This window comes from Symsagittifera roscoffensis, chromosome 2, assembly GCF_963678635.1.
Source record: "Symsagittifera roscoffensis chromosome 2, txSymRosc1.1, whole genome shotgun sequence".
Classification (NCBI taxonomy): Eukaryota; Metazoa; Xenacoelomorpha; order Acoela; family Convolutidae; genus Symsagittifera; species Symsagittifera roscoffensis.
The window spans coordinates 30,494,600-30,517,050 of NC_087063.1; the positions used below are offsets into that span (position 1 = coordinate 30,494,600).

General features: G+C 35.4%; 3 protein-coding genes across 6 annotated transcripts in view; all 3 read left to right on the forward strand.

Moving 5' to 3' along the window:
* Positions 1-1,603: 1,603 nt before the first annotated feature.
* Positions 1,604-4,312, forward strand: LOC134839113 (twinkle mtDNA helicase-like). Its single transcript, XM_063854552.1, has 2 exons — positions 1,604-3,410; positions 3,710-4,312. The coding sequence occupies exons 1-2, from the start codon at positions 1,761-1,763 to the stop codon at positions 4,163-4,165; spliced, it is 2,106 nt and encodes a 701-aa protein (XP_063710622.1). The 5' UTR covers positions 1,604-1,760; the 3' UTR covers positions 4,166-4,312.
* Positions 4,313-4,670: 358 nt separating this feature from the next.
* Positions 4,671-5,626, forward strand: LOC134840771 (H/ACA ribonucleoprotein complex subunit 2-like protein). The gene has a single exon (XM_063856801.1). It carries the CDS (start codon positions 4,691-4,693, stop codon positions 5,198-5,200), a length of 510 nt encoding a protein of 169 aa, XP_063712871.1. The 5' UTR covers positions 4,671-4,690; the 3' UTR covers positions 5,201-5,626.
* Positions 5,627-7,376: 1,750 nt separating this feature from the next.
* LOC134840772 (calmodulin-A-like) overlaps positions 7,377-22,451 on the forward strand; it is a 51,713-nt gene continuing 36,638 nt past the window's right edge. The window contains exon 1 of one of the 4 annotated variants that reach the window (XM_063856806.1): positions 7,377-7,492. The gene's annotated coding sequence lies outside the window, so the exon portion shown is untranslated. The other 3 variants (XM_063856809.1, XM_063856810.1, XM_063856808.1) reach the window with 3 other exon arrangements.

Consider the following 22,451-nt stretch of genomic DNA (forward strand, 5'->3'; position numbering starts at 1 on the left):
TTCACATGGGTTCCGAAAAGAAATGGGACTTATTTTTTTTCACATGGGTTCCGAAAAGAAATGGGACTAGAAATTGATCTGATCGATTCGATTTCATTTCTAGAGCGCAGACTTTGTAAGTGAGCTAATTCAATGATTACGCTTGCGATAAACGAGCTTTATCAAATCGGAATATAGACTTTTTAAGGTTAACATTTTGTTTAACATCACTTGGTGTCTTGATTCATAATAAACTCACTTTTCTAAGCGCCTCCGGCACACTTAGTCTAGAGGTAACTAATACGTCTGTGATGGCAAAGATCATGAGTTCGAATCTGACCACGATCTGTTTTTTTTTCTAACGGGAAATTTTCCGTTTAAAAAATTGTCGGCCCATCATTTGTCTGTTTATTTTAAGATGTGGCAACAAAGTGCACAAAAAAACAACGATAATTGGTTACTGTGCAAGTGGCACAGAATGTTCCGACCAGTCTTAGAAAAGTACAAAAAAAAACTTTTTTTTTTCAAATTAGTGACGTTTTTTTCTGCATGGTGTGATGAAAAAATCTGAACGAAAAAAAAACGAACTTAGGCATAGTTGACAGTCATTCTAAGAACTCCATTTGGAAAACGGTTTTTGAAGAAAATTGGCATAAAAAACCAACGAAAAAAAATTGAATAATTTTTTTTTTAAACATTTTATGCAGAGTTTTTGGAATTTTTAATCTTTGCTTACAGAATGGCGCTAAAAAACTTCAAACACTACTTTTATTTGAGTAAAACGAAGTTGTCACGGCTTAGTGTAAGCTCAAATAAGCTATTGTAAGCCTAAAAGCTCACACGATTTTAGTTCGAAATTAGACCAAAAGTCAATATTTTCAAACCGGTTTTTTCAACACCGTCATTCAAATTGCGATTGAAAGGGCTTCAATATGATATATCAGTCGACCCATTCCGATAATTATTCGTGGTACCTGATTTTGCGTGGAAAATAAAAAGAAAAAACTAAAACACACCCGAATACAAAGCTCATCGCCATTTTTCAAATGGTCGGAACAATAAGCATGAATTTTTTTGCTGTATGCAGCTTTCGTTGTAGTTGCCTTATATGTTTTAATTTACTGCTCTCATTTGTAATTCTTCTAGCCTTGATTCGTATATTTTTTTGAATTTTTTTGCTCAAAAAATTTTTCGGCCTATAAGATATCGGCTATATTCTACGGCTTATTAACCTAAGCTTGGGTCGTTTGAAGTAACCATTATTTGCATGCTTTCTTCCGGATCGGACAAGACATTAAAAATTTCAGAATAGAGTTTTATAGATTTAAGTTTTTTGTGACAGTTTTTCATCATTAAACGCTGTCGAATGTGTTTCTGGACGTGTTTTCCGCAAATATAACATCATTTCATCCAACGTTTTTAAGTTCTTTAACTACCTTGCAATGCTCTTGTCATAGTATCGCAAGTAATGCGAAGCTCCGCTTGGCCTCAGTGTAAAATTTAACAATCGAGGATGGTTTTGAACCAGCAGAAAATTTGGTTGAACAGTTAATCCAAGTTAAGATGTGTTCAATTTTGATTAAATTTGTTTAGCGCTGCGTTCAAAATTCTCGACTCTGATTGGCTTAAAAACTCCATCGAAGAACCAAGTTAATATCCCCCTAAACTGTTTTTTTGAGGGGGGTGGAGGTGTTAACTTAGCTTAGTCGTATTGTATTAATCCAAGTGAATTTTGCTCATTTCAGTTTGTTTTGTTTTTGATCTCACCTAGTAGCTTAGACATGTCTGGTACAAACTTAGGCTTAAAATTGTTGAAAAGAACTCTATCTACAAAGAACTGTTTTCTATCCCTCAACAATCAGTACTCGACGACTACCTCACTCGATCCGAATTCAACGTCAGTTGCCAAATCTGGTATTTCATCAAGCGGGGAACAATTTTTACCTCCATTGTTATCAGAACAAGCAAAAGGTTTCATAGACAGGCGGAAAGAGTTTGAAACTAATTCAAACGAGGTTTCGGCTCTTATAAAATCAGCTTTTCCCTACGTCACCAAAAGCGAGTTTAACCAATGTTTTAACATTACCTGTGATAACAATAGTTCGCTTTTTATACACGCGCGAAGCGGTTATACATTTTGTCCAAAATGCAAACTAGTTCGCCAGAAGAACTCGTTTTCGTCGAAATGCTTCTCGGATGCAGAAAAATTGGAAGCCAACCAGACGCAGCTTTCAGACTGTTTAACTTATTATAGCCAGCTCTTTCCTGGGCAAAATGTTGTTAAGTTTAAGAAAGCAGATTTAAATAGTTGGAGAATAAAGAAAACCTTGCAAATGCATAAAGCATCCAAATTATTTCTGGATACTTTTGAAGAATTTGACTGTTATGCGAATTATGACAATTGCTCGATATATTTCACTTACCGAAATTCAAATGGAAACATTTTGGGCCATCAAGCAATTTCATTGGACAACTTTGATTCGAAAAAATCGAAAGCTTTAGAGCTGCAAATTCCTGAACCGGAGCAAAATATGGAACAAGTTACGAATAAGAAAGCCAATATGTTACTTCTAAAAGAAGCAATTAGCTCTGAAGATGATTATCTAATTATTACCTCAGGTGTGCTAAACGCGTGTGCAGTGTACCAAACATCGTCTGTGACAACTTTGTGCCTTGAATCTTGCTCAAACTTTGAGTTCCCGAATGAATTTGTCCCTTTTCTAGCACAATATGACAGAATTGTTTTCTTCTTACCTGATATGGCTACGAATTATCAAATTGTCCACCAAGTGTCAAAAGTATTGGGGCAAGACCGATGTTATTACATCAGTTCTCAAATGGGTTGCAAATTTAGATCTCCTTTAGACGCATTAAAAGGATTGTCTTCATCCCATGAGTTTACCAACATGCTTAACGATTACAGTGTCCCAGTTAACTCGCTTGCTTCCAATTTTGCTGATTTGCTGAATGAGGCCAAAGATTTTCTCTCAGATCCAAGGTCGAGTTTGGGTTACCCTTTTCACCGATTTGAACTTCTGAATGACCTTTTGGGAGGATTGAGGTTGGGCGAAATGACTGTAGTTTCGGGTGACACAGGTCAAGGAAAAACAACTTTTGCAACTGAAATGGCTCTCGATGTTTGTCTACATAATAATCTACCCACTGCTTTTGTAAGTTTAGAAATGCAACCGAAAATTACGCTCTTGAAAATGGGTCGACAATTGATTTTGCAAGAAGTGAGTTTGAAGAATTTTGATTATTTTGAAGATGCGATTACGAATGTTCCGATGTTTATATCGAACTGTTCTGGCTATGTCATTCTGAAAGATATTCTGCTGGAGTTTGAGAAGATGTGCATGCAGTTTGGAGTACGTCACATAGTCATCGACCATCTGCAGTATCTACAGGGCATCGAGATGCTAGATAATAAGGTACGTGTTTTTTGCTGAACATCACCGGCCATCGATTTCTGTTTTATAAAACTATTTTCCGCAAATTAAGCTTCCGATGAATCAGGTTCCATTCATTTGGTCTGCACGTTCTGTGGCAAAGCACTTTAAGATTAGCTTCTGTCGCATGTTTTCCTTTCCTATTAAAATATCTGGCAGAGTATTAGCTGATGATCGTGAAGGGTGTAGCGCGAGGTCGATTAGGTTCTGATTGCATTATAGTAATTAATAGCTGAGAGCATAAATTAATTCTGGTGAAAGATGTCTAAGAATTTTTTCAGGTTATTTCTTCAGCTGAAGAGTTAGTGAGTGTGAACAGAGTGCTTCGCAAGCTGAAACAGTTCGTATCCAGTTACAACATCCACATGACTATCCTGGCCCAGCCCCGTAAAATGTACGGTGGACAGGGAAACAGTAATGGAACCAGAATCCTGTCAAACCATGAGATTGCGGGAACAGTTGCACTGACGCAAATACCAGACAATATTCTCATCCTTCAAGCTCAAAAGAACTCAAACGGTGATCAGTATTCGTACAATCGAAATGGAAATAAAAATCAGCAAGGGTCAACGAGCTCTTTTCCGAAAGTGGAAAAGTCAACTAAATACATTGAAGTTACTAAGAATAGGTTCAAAGGATCGTTGGGCACGATGCCGCTTTTGTATTGCGAGAAGTCAGGCACTTTCTCGGTAGCTGCTGCGACTCATGCGTATGAGAATAAAACTTCAAAAACTTGAACACCTCGAAAAGTTGTTTAATGCGGTTTAGGCAGTATGCTGCTCAAAGAACGCTGATGCAATCATTTGCAGTATTTGTACTTGCAGTATTCTTGTGCTTAACTGCAGAGAAGTCATTTTATTTTGTTCTACTTCAGTTTATTTTTATTTGGCAAAATATTTATTTTTCAATTTTTAGTAGAAATTTTGTTTTCGATAGGTGCAAGGTAAGACTCCGGAACACAGTTTGCATATTTAAAGAAAAAACTGTTTTGAGTGTTGGCTAATTTGTTTTTCGTGACCGCTCCCTCCTCCTCAATGGGTGTTTTGGGTTGGCGATTGGGTCGAATTACTGGTCATCGTAACAATTTGATTCAGCAAGTAGAAATATTTTTTGAAATACGCGTCTTAGCATCCTCCGCCCCAATTTCCCCTGAGGAGCTGGCTAAAGATAACTTTGAAAAATCTTTGCTTACTCTAAAGAAGCGTCAATTGGCATTGCGCAAACATAATTTAAAATGGAATCTTTTCATTTTCAGGTTTTGAATGGCGCGAGATTCTACAATGGAAGTTGAGGAAAGTTCAGCCAACACCAGTGCTCTGAATCAGACTGGGGGAGGGGACGAAAACGGGGAACCCCAGATGACCTACGAAGAACTGGTCAGTCTGTGTGCCCCGATTGCGAAGCCAATGGCTTCCAGAAGACTCACGAAACAGATCTACAAGCTGTTGAGAAAAGTTCAAGAGGGTGGCATTAGAAAAGATTGTTGTTTCTATGGCAACAAGGCAGTGATGAAACATTTGAGACACGGTGTCAAAAAGGGTTTTGTAGTTTTGGCGGGGGATGTTTCGCCTATTGATCTGCTATCGCACATCCCTGTGTTTGCGGAAGAGAAAGATATTCCCTACGTGTTTGTGCCGTCTCAAGACGACTTGGCGTCCGCTGTCGGAACTAACGCGACGATGTGTGTGTTTGTCTCGTATCATGAAAATGTGGCAAAATATTACAACTCGTGTTTGGAGGAAATTACGTCGATGCCCATGCCCGTCTCATAATCGCAAAAACTTCAGAATACCGTGCAGTTAAAACTTTGAGAACGCGTTTGCATGATGTTGATAGGTTTTAGCTCAGACCCTAAAAGCATCTAAGAGAGTTTGTATCTATTTCGTGGTTTATAAGATAATGATACTCGAAATACAAAATTTGCTTTGAGGAACTGGTCTAACATACTTACGCTATTCTGTGCATTAACTTTTGATAGATAGTGACTTCGGAAATGAGATAGATACAGGAAATGCTTAAACGATTTATAAATGAAAATTTCATGGCAAGAGTAAAAAAAATGAAAGTTTTTTACAGCCGAGGTTGCTATTATGCTGTTTTGGAAAGTTCAATAAGTTATTGGACTTGTTAGTTGTTTTAAGCGCATTTTCTGTTGCTAGGAGATTCTTCAATTCAATTGCTATTCCAATGTTTTTGAACTCGCTTTTTTGCAAGTGGCCTATTTCAATCAATATTTTGGTCCTTCAGGAGAGTATATCAAAGGCGCCATATTGTAAAGCTTGAAAATGAGCCAGCTTCGTTTTAAGAGTTCAATTAAAGCTGAGCTTGATATGCTCAGAGCCACTTAACGCATATTTGCAGCTTTCCGATGAAGTTACTGAATAGAAATGGTTTACGCAGAGTTCTGCTTTGGTCATAATTTGATCTCAAGTGCGCACCTGCCTATGAACAATTGAAATATGCACCAATTTGCTGAACAAACACTTGTTTCAGACTGGAAAACCAGCAGTCCTTTCCGTCAAAAGCCGATCAAGGCTACTAAAACCCCTTATCCGGAAATGAAAGTGAAAATCCTTTGATCCCTTCGTGAATTGTATTAATTTGAATCTTAAATTGGTCAAAATTTATTGTTTTGCCGTCACTTTCAAAAAATAGCTGATGTATGTCATCCCACAGGTAAGAAGAATTCTTCTGAAGCAATCAGGAAAATCTTCAAACTTCAGACAAGATTAAGAAATTCAGGAGTTTAAATAAAATGGTAGGATTTTAAGCCCGCTTGATGCTCCCTTCAGAGACTCGGCCCCCTCAGCATCTAAAGGGTCTGGTCTACCCTTAAGAACAATTTAACGACATCCAACATTGGACTAGCGGCCCTAAAAATTCTACAGGTGCCAGTATATACTAATTTTGAGTGGGAGCGTACTCCGAAACAAAAATGATTGATCAACCTTTGAAAAAAAGCCTAAAAAGGCGTTTTTGGCCTGTTTTTAAGAGTAGATGAAAAACGTAGTTCAGACTCCTAAATAGGTCGTGATGTCTCAAATTTAATTTTTTGCGTTTTGATTTCTTTTTCGGTTCACTTCAGTTCCTTTGTTAAAAGCAAGGTAAACCTCACTATCGAACAGCGAAAGTGTAAAGGAACCAAAAAACGTGATCGACTTCTAATTTCTAAAATGTATTGTAATTATCAGATTTCACAGCGAAACACAAAGTTTACTTTTTGGCCCAGTTTTCTCAAATTGGGTTATTTTTATCAAAAATGTCCATCAAAAATTGTTCTAGAATTTCAAAGAGCCTCAAGGCCACCTATTTTTTTCCTGAAATTCCAAAAAATGAGGTTTAATTTTTCTGTTTACTTGCGTTTATTGCCTCTGTTCCATCTGTCTTTCGGCTATGTTTTAAAACGTACGTTTGCGGTGCAGATTATTTAGGCAAAATAGGGTTTTTAAAGTGTTTTGGGAGCGCTCGGAAATCAATTAGGTCGACGTAAAAAATTTTCGAAGATTTTTTGAAAATCTCAAATAAATTCTAGATCCTGGTGCTGAATCTTAATAAATTGAAAACTACAAATAACTGATCAGAAAAGATGTTTATCAATATCTTTTCCATAACGAAATATGGTTTCTGTTTTTGCTCCTTTAATAACTTTTAACCTTAGAGTCTAAACCAAACGGCATTGCGTGAGTTGCGGTTCTTTATCTCTTCGAAAAGATCAATTTTGAATTTATGCCGGTCAGTGAATTCAAAGTAAGATTTGTTCTAAAGTTTGTTTCATTCAGCGATTTTGACTTAACTCTTTTATTCTTGCCGGTCACCGATGCTACTTCCTAAATTTTATTACAAGAGATAATGACCCAAAACCTGCAAAAAGTCCCTTGGCAATATTTTCAAGCTCGATAGGAAATACAATGAATGCAGGTAATAAAATTACAGTGTCAGTGAAGAGTCTCTTCAGAAATTTTGAGATCAAAGTCAAATAGTTTTCTTGTAATTCATTTTACAAAGGCTGACGACCTTCAAGTTCTCTTGACTTCATCTCATCCTTGCCGTGCCAATACTCAATGGTAAGAACATTTCTTTGAACATTATTATGCCAAGGGCGAGGGGAGGGGGACTTCTTTCTATTCTGTTTTTCAAACTTTTACTATTTTACTTCAACAATTTTTGGCTGATTTAAACTAAAAATTAGGAGCCAAAATATACAAATTTTAGGGAAAAGCAGGCGCGCGCGGTGTATCTTCAAAAAAGAATCACGCTGTGCATCATGTTTTTGATTGCCAAATATGGTCATTTGGCTATTTTTCTCTCCCTCCCACCTGCAAATTTCACCAGAAAACTTTTCTTCACATAATCCGATTGTTTTGCAAATTGGCAGGCTGACGAATTAGTAGGAAGACAAAATATATTTGCCGTGGCCTAATTAGCACGCATGCCAATTTTTGGGACTATGAACAAAAAAAATACTGGAAAAAATTCACAGGTGGGTGAAACGTAAAAAGAGTCGTGTGGTCTGTATATTTAATCTTGTAAAACGACGCGTTGCATCATATATTTGATGCTCATGTGAAGTTCAGGGAAAAACCGGCGGTCTGTAATTTTTTGGTTTTGTCAGAACTCGAAAAGCTTGAAATGGCTGTTTTTTTTTGATATTTGTCATGGGATTATGGAAGGGTAACGTTTGTATTCTATCGCTCGTTCCCCGCTCACAATAGCAAAACACACATTTTACCTCATCACTCATTTCCTTTAAATGTTCAACAACCACGGGAGTCTCAAATGATTTTTGAGGTCTCACATTGCTAATGGCATCCAAGCTTTCTAACATATTTGTGTACGCATACGGTTATTTTCAACGGTGACGCTCTTTTTTCTGATGGCTATGTTCTTAATTATACAAGCTTTAATAAGTCGCCGAAGCTGCTGTCTGAGTTCACAGTGAGGTCAGTTACAAGACACTCAAAATTTTGTTTTGTCATCAAAAGAGCCTTTAGCGATTGTTACAAGAAAAATCTGATACAAGAAAGATCAAAAACTAAACTGACTTAATGAAGGCAAATGAATGTAAGACCCAGCAAATAAAATTAGAATTGAATATTCAAAAAGGTTGCCCGTGTCAAGGCCTTGCCCTGAATGTTCCGACTGCCCTAGAACGTCTATGCAGTAGTTTTTGATTAAGAATTTGATGAAATTGATTATTTGATCTCCAGTTGGCTGAATTGGCGAATTTCACACCCACATAACTTACTAAAAGTAACAGGAGGTGAAAAATCTATTAAAGTGTGACCTCAGGGTATCGATGCTTTTCAGATGTTGCTGAAACATCTGCCGAAAAATGCTAGCTAAACGGTCAAAGTTTGTCTGGAAAGTAACCACACGGAGAAAGTCAAAATATAAAAAACTGATTTTTTTTTAAAAAAAGAAAGCAAGTCATTCAGACACAGTAGTGTAGATAAGTGCAATCGTGTTGATACGTGTTTCCAGTGGGTTCCAGAGTCATTTCATTTTTTTTCACTGGATTCCATAATTTTTCAGCGAATTCCAGAACTTGTTTCACTTGACACATGTTTAAGAAAACGCAATGTTGAAATGTTCAAACAGTGCCAAGTTATTGCAACGTTTATTTTGTTTCAATAAATTCAATGTTTTAAATTTCGAAGGTCATCTATTATTTTAACTTCCCATCAATTTTTCCTTATTTTGCAAGGCAAACTTGTAAAGCTTTTCGTTTCAGTTTTTATTCGACAAAATGGAAATTCTCAACCTTTCGGTAGTATGCTGTCAGGGTACACTCAGGGGTTGCAAATCTGGCCTCCAAATTTTACGGCTCAATCTCTTTGGTCTCTGAGATATGGTGTTTTATGATTGTTTCATTTTTTTTAATTTGGCTTAAAAACTACTATCAGAACTTGAAAATCATAATTTTATAGTGCATTACTCTCAGTGTACACTATGAGGTTGCGAAAAAAATATGACTGCTCAGCATCTGTTGGTTTTCGGGCTAAAGAGTTTTTTATGTTTTTTTTAAATATGATAAAATTCAGATTAGAAAACTTTACTTAAATTTTAAAATCTCAATTCGAAGGTGGGATGCTATCAGAATACACTCAAGGATTGCATTTTTGCCTTCCAAGAAAAATGACTATTCGAATCTTTTTGGTTTTCGAGATACGGCGTTTTTTATGATGCTTCCAAATTTTTTCTTCGAACAATTTGATTTGAAATAAAGTAACAGAACTGGAATTTTCAACCCTATGATGGGGTGCCCTCAGGGCACATAATGGGCTTGAATGCTGCCCTCCTATTATGACTGCTCAAATCCTTTTCAGTTTTGAGATATGCGTTTTCTTTGACTTCAGTTTTTTTTCCAACAAAAAAAATAAGTTTTCAATTTAGATTAGAATGAATTTAACAGAAATGGAAAATCTCAACCCCAAGGTGGTGTTTTTTTAGTATAAATTTCCGATTTGTAAATCTCGACTTCGTTTTTTTTTCTCAAACCTATTGTGGGATGCTTTCAGGGTACAGTTAGCTATTGCAAATATGGCTGTCAAATATTCAACCATATTTTGTCGCACTGTCATAGAATTCTTAGTGATCGCAAACTTCGTTTCTCTTTGAACTTTTCAGTTTGAATTTTCTAGATATAACAATTTGAATGTATTCTGTTTTTCAAACTTTTACTATTTTACTTCAACAATTTTTGGCTGATTTAAACTAAAAATTAGGAGCCAAAATATACAAATTTTAGGGAAAAGCAGGCGCGCGCGGTGTATCTTCAAAAAAGAATCACGCTGTGCATCATGTTTTTGATTGCCAAATATGGTCATTTGGCTATTTTTCTCTCCCTCCCACCTGCAAATTTCACCAGAAAACTTTTCTTCACATAATCCGATTGTTTTGCAAATTGGCAGGCTGACGAATTAGTAGGAAGACAAAATATATTTGCCGTGGCCTAATTAGCACGCATGCCAATTTTTGGGACTATGAACAAAAAAAATACTGGAAAAAATTCACAGGTGGGTGAAACGTAAAAAGAGTCGTGTGGTCTGTATATTTAATCTTGTAAAACGACGCGTTGCATCATATATTTGATGCTCATGTGAAGTTCAGGGAAAAACCGGCGGTCTGTAATTTTTTGGTTTTGTCAGAACTCGAAAAGCTTGAAATGGCTGTTTTTTTTTGATATTTGTCATGGGATTATGGAAGGGTAACGTTTGTATTCTATCGCTCGTTCCCCGCTCACAATAGCAAAACACACATTTTACCTCATCACTCATTTCCTTTAAATGTTCAACAACCACGGGAGTCTCAAATGATTTTTGAGGTCTCACATTGCTAATGGCATCCAAGCTTTCTAACATATTTGTGTACGCATACGGTTATTTTCAACGGTGACGCTCTTTTTTCTGATGGCTATGTTCTTAATTATACAAGCTTTAATAAGTCGCCGAAGCTGCTGTCTGAGTTCACAGTGAGGTCAGTTACAAGACACTCAAAATTTTGTTTTGTCATCAAAAGAGCCTTTAGCGATTGTTACAAGAAAAATCTGATACAAGAAAGATCAAAAACTAAACTGACTTAATGAAGGCAAATGAATGTAAGACCCAGCAAATAAAATTAGAATTGAATATTCAAAAAGGTTGCCCGTGTCAAGGCCTTGCCCTGAATGTTCCGACTGCCCTAGAACGTCTATGCAGTAGTTTTTGATTAAGAATTTGATGAAATTGATTATTTGATCTCCAGTTGGCTGAATTGGCGAATTTCACACCCACATAACTTACTAAAAGTAACAGGAGGTGAAAAATCTATTAAAGTGTGACCTCAGGGTATCGATGCTTTTCAGATGTTGCTGAAACATCTGCCGAAAAATGCTAGCTAAACGGTCAAAGTTTGTCTGGAAAGTAACCACACGGAGAAAGTCAAAATATAAAAAACTGATTTTTTTTTAAAAAAAGAAAGCAAGTCATTCAGACACAGTAGTGTAGATAAGTGCAATCGTGTTGATACGTGTTTCCAGTGGGTTCCAGAGTCATTTCATTTTTTTTCACTGGATTCCATAATTTTTCAGCGAATTCCAGAACTTGTTTCACTTGACACATGTTTAAGAAAACGCAATGTTGAAATGTTCAAACAGTGCCAAGTTATTGCAACGTTTATTTTGTTTCAATAAATTCAATGTTTTAAATTTCGAAGGTCATCTATTATTTTAACTTCCCATCAATTTTTCCTTATTTTGCAAGGCAAACTTGTAAAGCTTTTCGTTTCAGTTTTTATTCGACAAAATGGAAATTCTCAACCTTTCGGTAGTATGCTGTCAGGGTACACTCAGGGGTTGCAAATCTGGCCTCCAAATTTTACGGCTCAATCTCTTTGGTCTCTGAGATATGGTGTTTTATGATTGTTTCATTTTTTTTAATTTGGCTTAAAAACTACTATCAGAACTTGAAAATCATAATTTTATAGTGCATTACTCTCAGTGTACACTATGAGGTTGCGAAAAAAATATGACTGCTCAGCATCTGTTGGTTTTCGGGCTAAAGAGTTTTTTATGTTTTTTTTAAATATGATAAAATTCAGATTAGAAAACTTTACTTAAATTTTAAAATCTCAATTCGAAGGTGGGATGCTATCAGAATACACTCAAGGATTGCATTTTTGCCTTCCAAGAAAAATGACTATTCGAATCTTTTTGGTTTTCGAGATACGGCGTTTTTTATGATGCTTCCAAATTTTTTCTTCGAACAATTTGATTTGAAATAAAGTAACAGAACTGGAATTTTCAACCCTATGATGGGGTGCCCTCAGGGCACATAATGGGCTTGAATGCTGCCCTCCTATTATGACTGCTCAAATCCTTTTCAGTTTTGAGATATGCGTTTTCTTTGACTTCAGTTTTTTTTCCAACAAAAAAAATAAGTTTTCAATTTAGATTAGAATGAATTTAACAGAAATGGAAAATCTCAACCCCAAGGTGGTGTTTTTTTAGTATAAATTTCCGATTTGTAAATCTCGACTTCGTTTTTTTTTCTCAAACCTATTGTGGGATGCTTTCAGGGTACATTTAGCTATTGCAAATATGGCTGTCAAATATTCAACCATATTTTGTCGCACTGTCATAGAATTCTTAGTGATCGCAAACTTCGTTTCTTTTTGAACTTTTCAGTTTGAATTTTCTAGATATAACAATTTGAATGTTTTTTGGAACTTTTTTCTGTAAACTTAAAAAAAAATTTCATAAAAATCTTTGATATTAGTACTTTTGAACTTTTTGTTTTTCATGTTTTTTTAATGTTTTTTTTCTTAAAAACTTAGATAAGAAAAAACCAGCAGAAATAAAACTCGTTAGGTTTGTAGATCTGACCATTTTGATGAAAAATAGCCAAAAAGTTAGAAACATGATTTTATAAACCGTTTAATTAATGAAATAGAAAACCGTGATATATTATTGGCCCAATTTAAATTTACGGTTGTATTTAATATTGTTTTTGTATGTATTTTTGGAAGATTTTGTTATGTTCAACAATCTATTAGAAGCACTGTAGATGCGAGTCATGCGCTAGTTGTCATTGAATTTATCATTCTTAAATACTCAGTTTTCTGATTTATAAATCAAGTATAGTACGAATGAACTGGACTACTTTTTGGAAATTTAAGATTCTTGAAATCTATGCTGACATAGGAGAGAAATGCAACCATCAAAAAAATAGATATGCCAAAAAAATCTGTTTGAAGCAAATGTGAAAAGAAAACGTATGAACAGCTCAAAATCTCATTACAAGAAGTTTGAACCAAATGTTATTCGGTAGCACCCTATTTCAGTGCTTTGGACACAATAAGATGCCAGCAAGATCCAAAACTCGGCATTTGCGATTTTATAGTAGGGCATATATATTTAACCTAAATACCATCTTCGCTGATGATATATGGTATTTAGGTTGGGTAATGTAACACCATAATTTAATCCTAATTCTTAGCATTTAAAATATTTAGATATCATAGCGTTAAGATATATAATTAAGAAAGCAAAAGCCTACTTTCTGCATTTGAATCAACAAAAACTGTCTCAAAAGATGTCAATAGACAGACTGCACAAACGATGGTCAATCCGTTGTCTCTAATTTGCGAATTAAGAAACGAGCCTTTCTTGGTTGGGCGTTCACCAGCATCACTGCTCATTGCCCGCCATATGAGTGATGTCGGGCACCAAAGTATTCCAACAATAACGGTTTGCAGCAGTCTCTTTGGCAATGACGAGCCATTCCTTGTCCCACATCCTGTAATGTATTTTAGGGGGCTTGAGATGAGGCTGTAACTCTTTTCGAACTATCTTTCTCCAGGTGTATTTGACACCGTCTGGACGTCGTTTCCAAGTGTCGGCTTTTTCAAATTAAAGGCAGGCGAGTAGATATGACTTTTCCGGCGTTATCAGTACGTGTTCTAGCCAGATGATCCGCTTTTCTTGAATCGTTGCCTCGGTATTCAGTGGTGGCAGTTTGATTTTCTTCATACATCGCTTTTCGAAACTTTCAAGCCGTTTAGTGTCAGTAGTCTTGAGAGGCCAGCCATCCTTTGTAGCCATATAGTAGCACGCTCTATACGCAGACCTTGTACAGTTTGAATTTCAGTGGGATAGGCAGCGACCTGTTTTTCCAGATTTTACTCAGTTGTTCGAGTCTCCCTGTTGCTTTTCCGATGCATGTTTGAACTTCGTGTCAACTTCTAGCTGGTTGTGGTTTCCGAAGTAGCACAAACTCTGCAGTATCGAGGTTTTCGCTGTTGCATGACACTTCGTCGGAGGAGAAGTCCGAGCAGATCTTGGTTTTAGGGATGTTAATCTCAAGGCCAGCTATTTTTGCGCTGTTGGCAACTTTGTCCAGGAGTTTTTGTGCGTCTTCGATATTTTAGTCCATCACGTAAATATCGTTCGCGAAATCGAGATTCGTGATGATCAGATCATCCAGGGCGATTCCCCAGTTTTAGGTCATTGGTGGAACCCTGCAAGCGAGCCGTGCAAGTTTACTCTAATTCTATATTATGTTTGTGGAGTCCAAACACAAATTCTGAGTTCACCGACAACTTCTGAAATCCAGCGACAAAAAGAGCAAAACTACTCCCGAACTTTGAAAGTTTTTGGAACCCAATAACGTTAAAGAAATTCACTTCAACTGCCAGCAAACACTTTTATCTGGATTCGAGAACAACAAAATGGGTCAGAACTTTGATGTAGGCATCTTTTGTCTCTGAATTACAGCTACAAAGCCTCTCAAAGGATGCGAATCATGTGTCCTGGAATTAGAAAAAGAGCGATTCCTAAATATTGTCTGTTTTACAACCGCGTGCTTAATGTACTAATTTTGTAATTCCATATCTGTTCCGACCATTTGAAAAATGGGGAGGAACTTTAAATTCGGGTTTTACGATTTTTCTTTTTGTTTTCCACGTAAAATCAGGTACCACAAATAGTGATGACAATGGCTCGATTGAGAAATCATATTAAAACCTTTCAGTCGTGGTTTAAACGACATTCAAAATTTCTGAAAAGTTGTCCCAGTATCGAGAAAAACAGGTTTATATTATTTTATTCTTAGTCTAAATTCGGGCGAATAATGCGAGAGAGCAGACTTACAATAACTTTTTGCTGAATTTAGGACTTGAAAACTTGGTTGCAGTCAAGTAAACTTGTTTTTGGAGTTTTTTTAGCGCCATTTGAAAATTAAAAATTTGCAAATTTTTCTGCAAAAACAAATATATTTTTTTTGGTAGTTTTTTGTTTATTTTGTTTTCTTAAAAACATCGGATTTCCAGTTTGGTTTCGAGAACATCAAAATGGGTCAGAACTTTGATGTAGCCAATATTTGCCTCTGAATTCCAGATACAAAGCTTACGAATCATGCGTCTGGAGAATTATAAAACGATCGAGCTCAAAACTGGTCTCTTTTAAAACTGCGTGCTGAATGTACTAATTTTATCACATTTTCTACATATATGTACTAAAATGGGGGGCGTTCAACAGGGGTGCCGGACATGAAGCCGACGGGACTTCAAGCCGAATCGTAAAATTAAGGACTTCAAGCCGAAAATTTTCTCATTAAGTGATGAAGTAGGATCAATTTGAAAACTTTTTTAAAGAATTTCCTACTTTTATGATCTTTTTTCAGTTATTATTCGTTTTTTCATAAAATTTAAACCTCCAAATGATGTTTAGGAAAGTTGAAATATAAAACACGGTTTGAAGGCAATTTTCTTGTTTATAATTTATGCATTTCAAAAACCGTCTGAAATTATTAACGAATGCCAATCCTAAGTGATTCATTGTCATGAAAAACGCTGATTATGGACTAAACTTGCCTGAAATTTTGAAAAGCAACGTTTTACAGATGAAAAAATATTAATTTGAGGTGCTTGTAAAGTTTAAATTTCGGCCTGAAGTCCCTTCGGCTTGAAGTCCCGTCGGCTTGTTGTTCTAGACCCGTTCAACAGTGCCGAAGTACAACAGTGCCGAAAAAGGCGGGAAAGTTTCAGAATAATTTACACGCATTTTCTAAAGAGCGGGAAATTACTGACGCTAATTATCAAAGAAAATCACTCCAATATGTCTGCAACTGCAAATTGAACAATTTTTTTTGGCGCCAAAACGTCTATTTTTGCAAATTTTCTCCCTCAAAGTCTTAAAGTTTTACTTAAGATTGTAAACAATCGCTGTTTAATTTTTGATTGCCGCACTTAATATGTTCAAATTTATTCAAATTTTCGGCACTGTTGAACAAAGTTTTCATTTTCGGCACTGTTGAACAAAGTTTTTAGTTTCGGCACTGTTGTACTGCCCCACTAAAATGTTCATCACAAAATTTGAAACAATCTCTCGTCACAAGTTTTAATCTCGCCTATTTAGGTGTATTTTACACAGAATATGTTTTTGGACGTCTGACAGCTGAGAACTAAATATCGATTTTCACGTATTTTTTCTAATTAAACTTCAGACCTTTTGACAAAGAGTTACCATCAAAAACTCATGCTGGAACAGTTTTAAGTTGACTTTAAATAATTTTGAGTTGAATGAGAAAGCTTGCATCAAAAACAATCAATCTGAGCTTAAAAAAGTTATTAGTCGCCTTTTCTTAGAATATGCTGATTAATTACGACTCTCAGTTTGGTAGTTTGATGTTGGATGTTTGGTATTGAATTTCGTATTGCCTACGATGGCCTGTTTTTATTTCATTTGGGTTGTTGCTTTTGTATCCGCTATAAAAGCAGGCCTTCCTAATTTGTTTCTCACTCAATTCCCAAATCTAAAATGACTTCATTATGAAAATTAATCAGTCTGCTATAAAGTTGGAATTACGTAAAGTCCATGATTTATCTTAAAACAAATTCTGATAAAAAAGTTCTTTTTTATCCAACTCTACTTTTTATTAGAGCCAAGCCAGACTTGGTGAATTCAAATAAGTTCTTTGTACAATTTAAACCAGAAGCAAGCTTTTATTCCCAAAAGGGTGCTTATCAGCTAAAAGAGCAGCCAAATGAACCCCGCCTGGCCAGCAGACTGGTGAAAATTGTCTAATCTTATCACGTCTCTCTGTCTCTTTTGCTGAATTCATTCACGCATTTAAGATGACAGAGACTGACTTCGTGCTCTCTATATCCTTAAATTGCACAGCAATTTTTCTGTTGTTCATACAAAAATAACGTACGAATTTAATTATTTGCAGAAAAAAAATCAAAATGTAAAAAAGAAAAAAAAGATCAAAGTTTTTGTGCAATACAATACATAGACAATGCGAATGATTTACGGAATATTTTAATTTTGAACAGTTTCCGATTTAGTAAGAAGCTTTTACTGATTAAAATAGTTCTTTATTTTTGATACTTATGGTCAATGCAAAATTTAAAGAAAAATGAAAATGTTATCCCTTTATTTGCATTCGGTGGTAACACGTTTGATATAGTTGACCTTTTATACGAAATTATGATAATTCAAATCTCAATCTAATCCCGCCGAACGAATTCATTCTTTCATGGCCAGTGATTCTAATTCTTGAAAAGTTCCGAATTTGGCTCTCAATTTGCACTTTCAACTTTTCAGCTGAATTAAAGGACGAAAATGAGAGAAGAAGAAATTTGAATGAGTGAGTTTGATTGTAAAATAGAGTATATTGTGATGGCGCTCCTGTTTATGTTGTGCCTTTTATACGATAAACAGAGCAGTAGTTACCTATAATCCCTCAAATCCCCGGAGTGGGTCAATTTTAGCTCTCTCCTTGATTTTGTGCCAACTTCCTCCTTCTGTCCTTTGTTCTCTGTTGGTTTTCCTCAACTGTAAGTGCACACTTGTTTACTCCAAAATAAATTACAACCGACAAAGTCAAATGCTTCATGCCCATTGTGACGTCATGGCTATATAATTCATCTTGGCCAGATGACAACTGTCAACTAAGGTATAACAGCTCTACTCTTATAAACTAACTTTGAGTTGCATTTTTTGATTTAAATTGGAATTGTAAAATGTAGAGCTCGAATCGAGTTTGTTGCTATAACCAACTACCGACAAAGCGCTTGCAAAGAATTTAGACGTAGCCAATCTGAAATAGATGCGGTAACAATTAACCCAAAGGATATTCTCTGCAAAAAATTTGGCATCCAGAGCTACTCGTAACTATATTTTCTTTAAAAAAAAAAACAAACAATAATTTTCAGTAGGTTTTTTTTTCAGAATGGAGTTTATGAGCTAATTATCTAAATTAATTATGTTGTAAAATTTATAAAAAAATTTTGTTTTGCAATCTAGGAAATTCTCGGGGGGGGGGGATTTTCAAAAAAAAAATTTAGAAAATTTTGTGGACCTTTCTATTAGGTCGACCAAACTGATTTTCTGAGCTCTCCCAAATCACTATAAAGACCGTAATTTGACCAAAAGGCCAAAAAAGGCGTTCTTAGGAACTTGTTGGAAAATTTCGACCAAAAAAAAACGCATTTTTCCGGCGCGTGCTCCCCCCTCAAAATTAGTAGGCGCCTTTAGAAAAATTTCAAGGTCAGTCAGCCAAAAATGGATATCTTAAAATAGTGCAAAGGGGGACGCTTTGGGTCGGCAGGGGGTCGAATCCCTAAGGGGGGCGTCCCCCCCCCCCTAAATCCGCTGCTGATTATACCGATATTGATCGAAACAACAACATAGACTCTCTGTGGTGATTCTTGTTCAATTAAAATGAATAAAAAAGCTCATTTGGTGTTATCAAACAGTCGCTTTTTCCAACTCACATCACATACTTCTAAGTAAATCTTCGGGGTACCGTTTCAGATTTGCACTCAAATTGCATGAGCTTCTTTTTCCAACTAAAATAGGTTTTTCAGTGTTCCACTTCAATTTCTGCATTCAACTTCAGTATAGGTCAACATCATTAGACAATTACCTGTTAAACATGTGCGAAACTCCTATTATATAAATGAAGTTTTATTGGCCGAATGGCATTGTGGACTGTTAAAGTGCTTTAGAGTTTGGAAGATAATGGGTTTGGTCTCCTGCTGTCTCACAGTTTCTATTTTTTCCTGCTTATTTCTTAAATGTTAAATTCTGTAAGTTTCATCTCTTAATTTTTTAGGCGTTTTTGGTAATTATTTAAAGACTACTATATCTACAAATAAAGATTAAGTAGTACTGTACGTAACTTAATGAGAGAAAAAAAAACGAAACTGGAAGCGTAGCTGAAAAAGCATATATCAGGAATACTCGCATCACTCTATCCAATAGCCAATGGTTATCTTGCAAATTTTGTTTATCTTGCAAGATTATCTTGCAAGACTCTTGCTAGATAACTATTATCGCAATTGCTTCCTTAAAATATAAAAAAAATGACGTTCAACGGCAAAATGTGATAATGGTTATCTTGCAAGAATCTTGCATTTTTTAAATTTCAGAAATACGAGAGGAGTTTCTAACCGTAATAGATACAAAATCTTAGAGAACCATTTAAATCATTTAGAAGCCACAGGTTTAGCGTTCTTTAAAAATAAGTTTATACCGAATCATACAAAATAAGGGAAATAATTGGGAATAGACTTTTCATCTAAACACATAATAAAAGAACAAAATTTGCGTACGCCTGTCTTACAAGTCTGTTTTTAGATAAAAGTAGGTTAGTTACGGTTTAAGTTTTTGTAACAATGTTTGAAAAAGGAACAAAAGCAAAAAAAGTAATTTTTTTAGCCTGGAAACCTTCGTTATCATATTTGAAAAACAACCATCAAGCTAAGCGAATGAATTATCAGAAATTGAGTGCTTGACAAATACAATCGAGCTTGAGACCTTTTTTTCTGTAAAAGTTTTGTTTGACTTTTTCCCAGTAAATAAGTTTTGGTTAAGATAAAAGTGTTTGCGAAAACAACCTTATTTTGTATTTAACCGTAAAAACTTTCCTGTCTTGAATCACTTAGAAGCAAAATTGCCCGAACGTCAGTTTTGAGAACTTTTATGAAAAATTTTTTCGGTCTCACATTGGCGCATCTTGGAAAACTTTCGGGATCGGTGAGCCAAATTTAAGCCCTAAGTTTTGGCCGTCGGGTAGTCGAACCACCACCCCTCCCCTAAATCTACATCCGCACGTGGTTCATTTACAGAAAGGGTGAAATTTTTGAAAAAAAAATTAAAAAAGATATATCTAAGATTGTTTTTTGATTGAAACTCAGACCACACTATAATCATATATTTCGCTTTTTTCAAGTATTAAATGAACCAAAAAGCATACCTTAATTTGATTTTGAACAACATGTACGACGGATTGAATCTCTGCCAGCACGTTAATAGCACGAAATACATTGTCAACCAAAGTTGCAATTTTCAAACGGTCATAATTTCTTTTAAAAAATTACAGAAAAATTATTTTAAATTTGAGCCCAAGAAAACAATTATTTTGGATGATAAAAAAATGCCGTCGAAATTCGCAAAATGTAAAATAGACGTTTGCCTAGAAAAAAATAATCCCGAACTGAAATATTCTTTTACTTTCTTCGAAAGTCGTAACAATAAAAGCTTTCTTTAAAGGACACTTTGTTGTTTCGATTTTCGAAAAAAAAGTGCGGAGAAAATAAAATTTGGGTAATTTTTTGTGTCAATGTTCGAGTTTTCAACAAAAATGTGTGCGTCGGAGGCAAGCTTTTGAAACTCGAGGTCAATTACATCTGTTTGTACTTAAAAACCGAGTGGGGAAATAAATGGAAGAAAAAGGTCTTTTTTTTCTGGATTGTTTATCGTTTTTTCCAGCAAAGCTAGCAAAAAAAAATTTTGAAACATTTTTTGTTTTGAAAACTTGTTAAACAGCATTAAAAGCAGTTGAAACATTGCGGTTTTTGCACTGCTATACAAGGAAACTTCTTCAGTTTTTATGTTTTTTTTAGAAAGGATTAGCATAAATTTTTAGCTGGACTCACAGTGAAAATCCGTAAGGCTTCATAGTTGTTTCTTTCAAGCACACAATACTGTATAACTACTGCCTCACTGCCACTTGAATTTCCATATTAAATCAGAAAATATTAAACTCAACATTAAGGCAGCTCAGTGTGATCGACAAATCACTGTTGATTTTTTGATAAATTGAAGACATACTAGATTGCTACATGGTAAAATCTGCTGCCTTCCTCCTTGTCTCTTGAGACCCGTGCTCAATTTATATCTAAACCATTGATGATAATAAAAATTTGCGTTGTAGGGAAGTTTGGATCATCTCAGAAGGGTACAATCCCATCACAGTGCGTATTCAAAGAAAAGCCTAAGGATTAGTGTGCGCATTGAAAAATTGATGAAACTTTCTTTAAAAAATGAATAGACTTGAGTATTTTTCTGGATTTTTTTGAATATCACCCTTCAAATGCTATTATAAGTGCGAAGCGATTTGTATCGCATCTAACAAAGTGTTTCATAGACTTAAAAGCATGCAACTATTCAAAAAATGGTTTGAGCATTATTGCATTTCTGTAATTGAACTTTAAATTATTACAGAACTATTCGTATTAAAGCAAAGCCTTGCATGTTCCGACTGCAATTTTCAAGTATAATTTTTTTTAATCACCCGTACCGAACGGAAGCTGTTTTTCTAGATAGAAATTCTATGTAGATTATCTAGCCTAGTTTTCTCGTATTTTCCGTGCAGAAGTGATCTATTTCTTTTCTGGTTTAGAAACAAACAGTTTCTAGAAAGAAATAACCAGAAATCAGTTAACTGCTCAACCGCAACGAGATAAACATGCTTCGAGTATACACAATAGCAGTAGCGAATACAATGCAAACTTACACTTTTAATAACATTGTTATTCTCCTAAAACTTGTTACCTCTGTCAAGGGCTGTAGCCTAGTGGATAGAGCAAGTGTAGCAATCAGAAGGGAGAGTGTTCGAGCCCCACCAGCAGACTTTTTTCTAGCTAGAAATAGCCTAGATTTAGCTAATTTCTGATCAGAATTAGGATAAGAAATAAAGTATTTAAAGAAAATCCATGCTTTATTTAAACATTTCAAAAAGAATTTATGACCAGAAATTGGATTAGATACAAAATATTTCAGGTCAGAATTAAAGAATTTTCTCGGTACGGGCATTCAAAAATGGCTGATTGTGCTTGCGATGAGCAAGCGTTATCAATCAGAATATAGACTTTTTCGGGTTACCAACTTGCTTAACATAATCACTTGAATCGCTTAAATGTTGGTTCATATTGAATTCAATTTTTTTGCGTCTTCGGCAGACTTGATCTGGAGGCAACGAATACGCCTGGGAAGGCGAAAACCCTGGCTTCGAATCTAACAGGACCTGTTTTTTTCGAACGTGAAAAATTCCGTTCCGAAAATTTGTCGGCTTATTTTTTGTCTACTTATGTTTTGTTGGCTTAGTTGTCTCATCAAAGAATTGTTTTTTGTCGTTGTACTTAAATTACATTGTAATTACTGTAGGTATTTTGATTTTTCTACTGTTTGTAATTTTAGGAACCTTGACTTCGTAATATTTTCTAACGCTTGAAAAATTTATTCTGCCCAAAAGATTT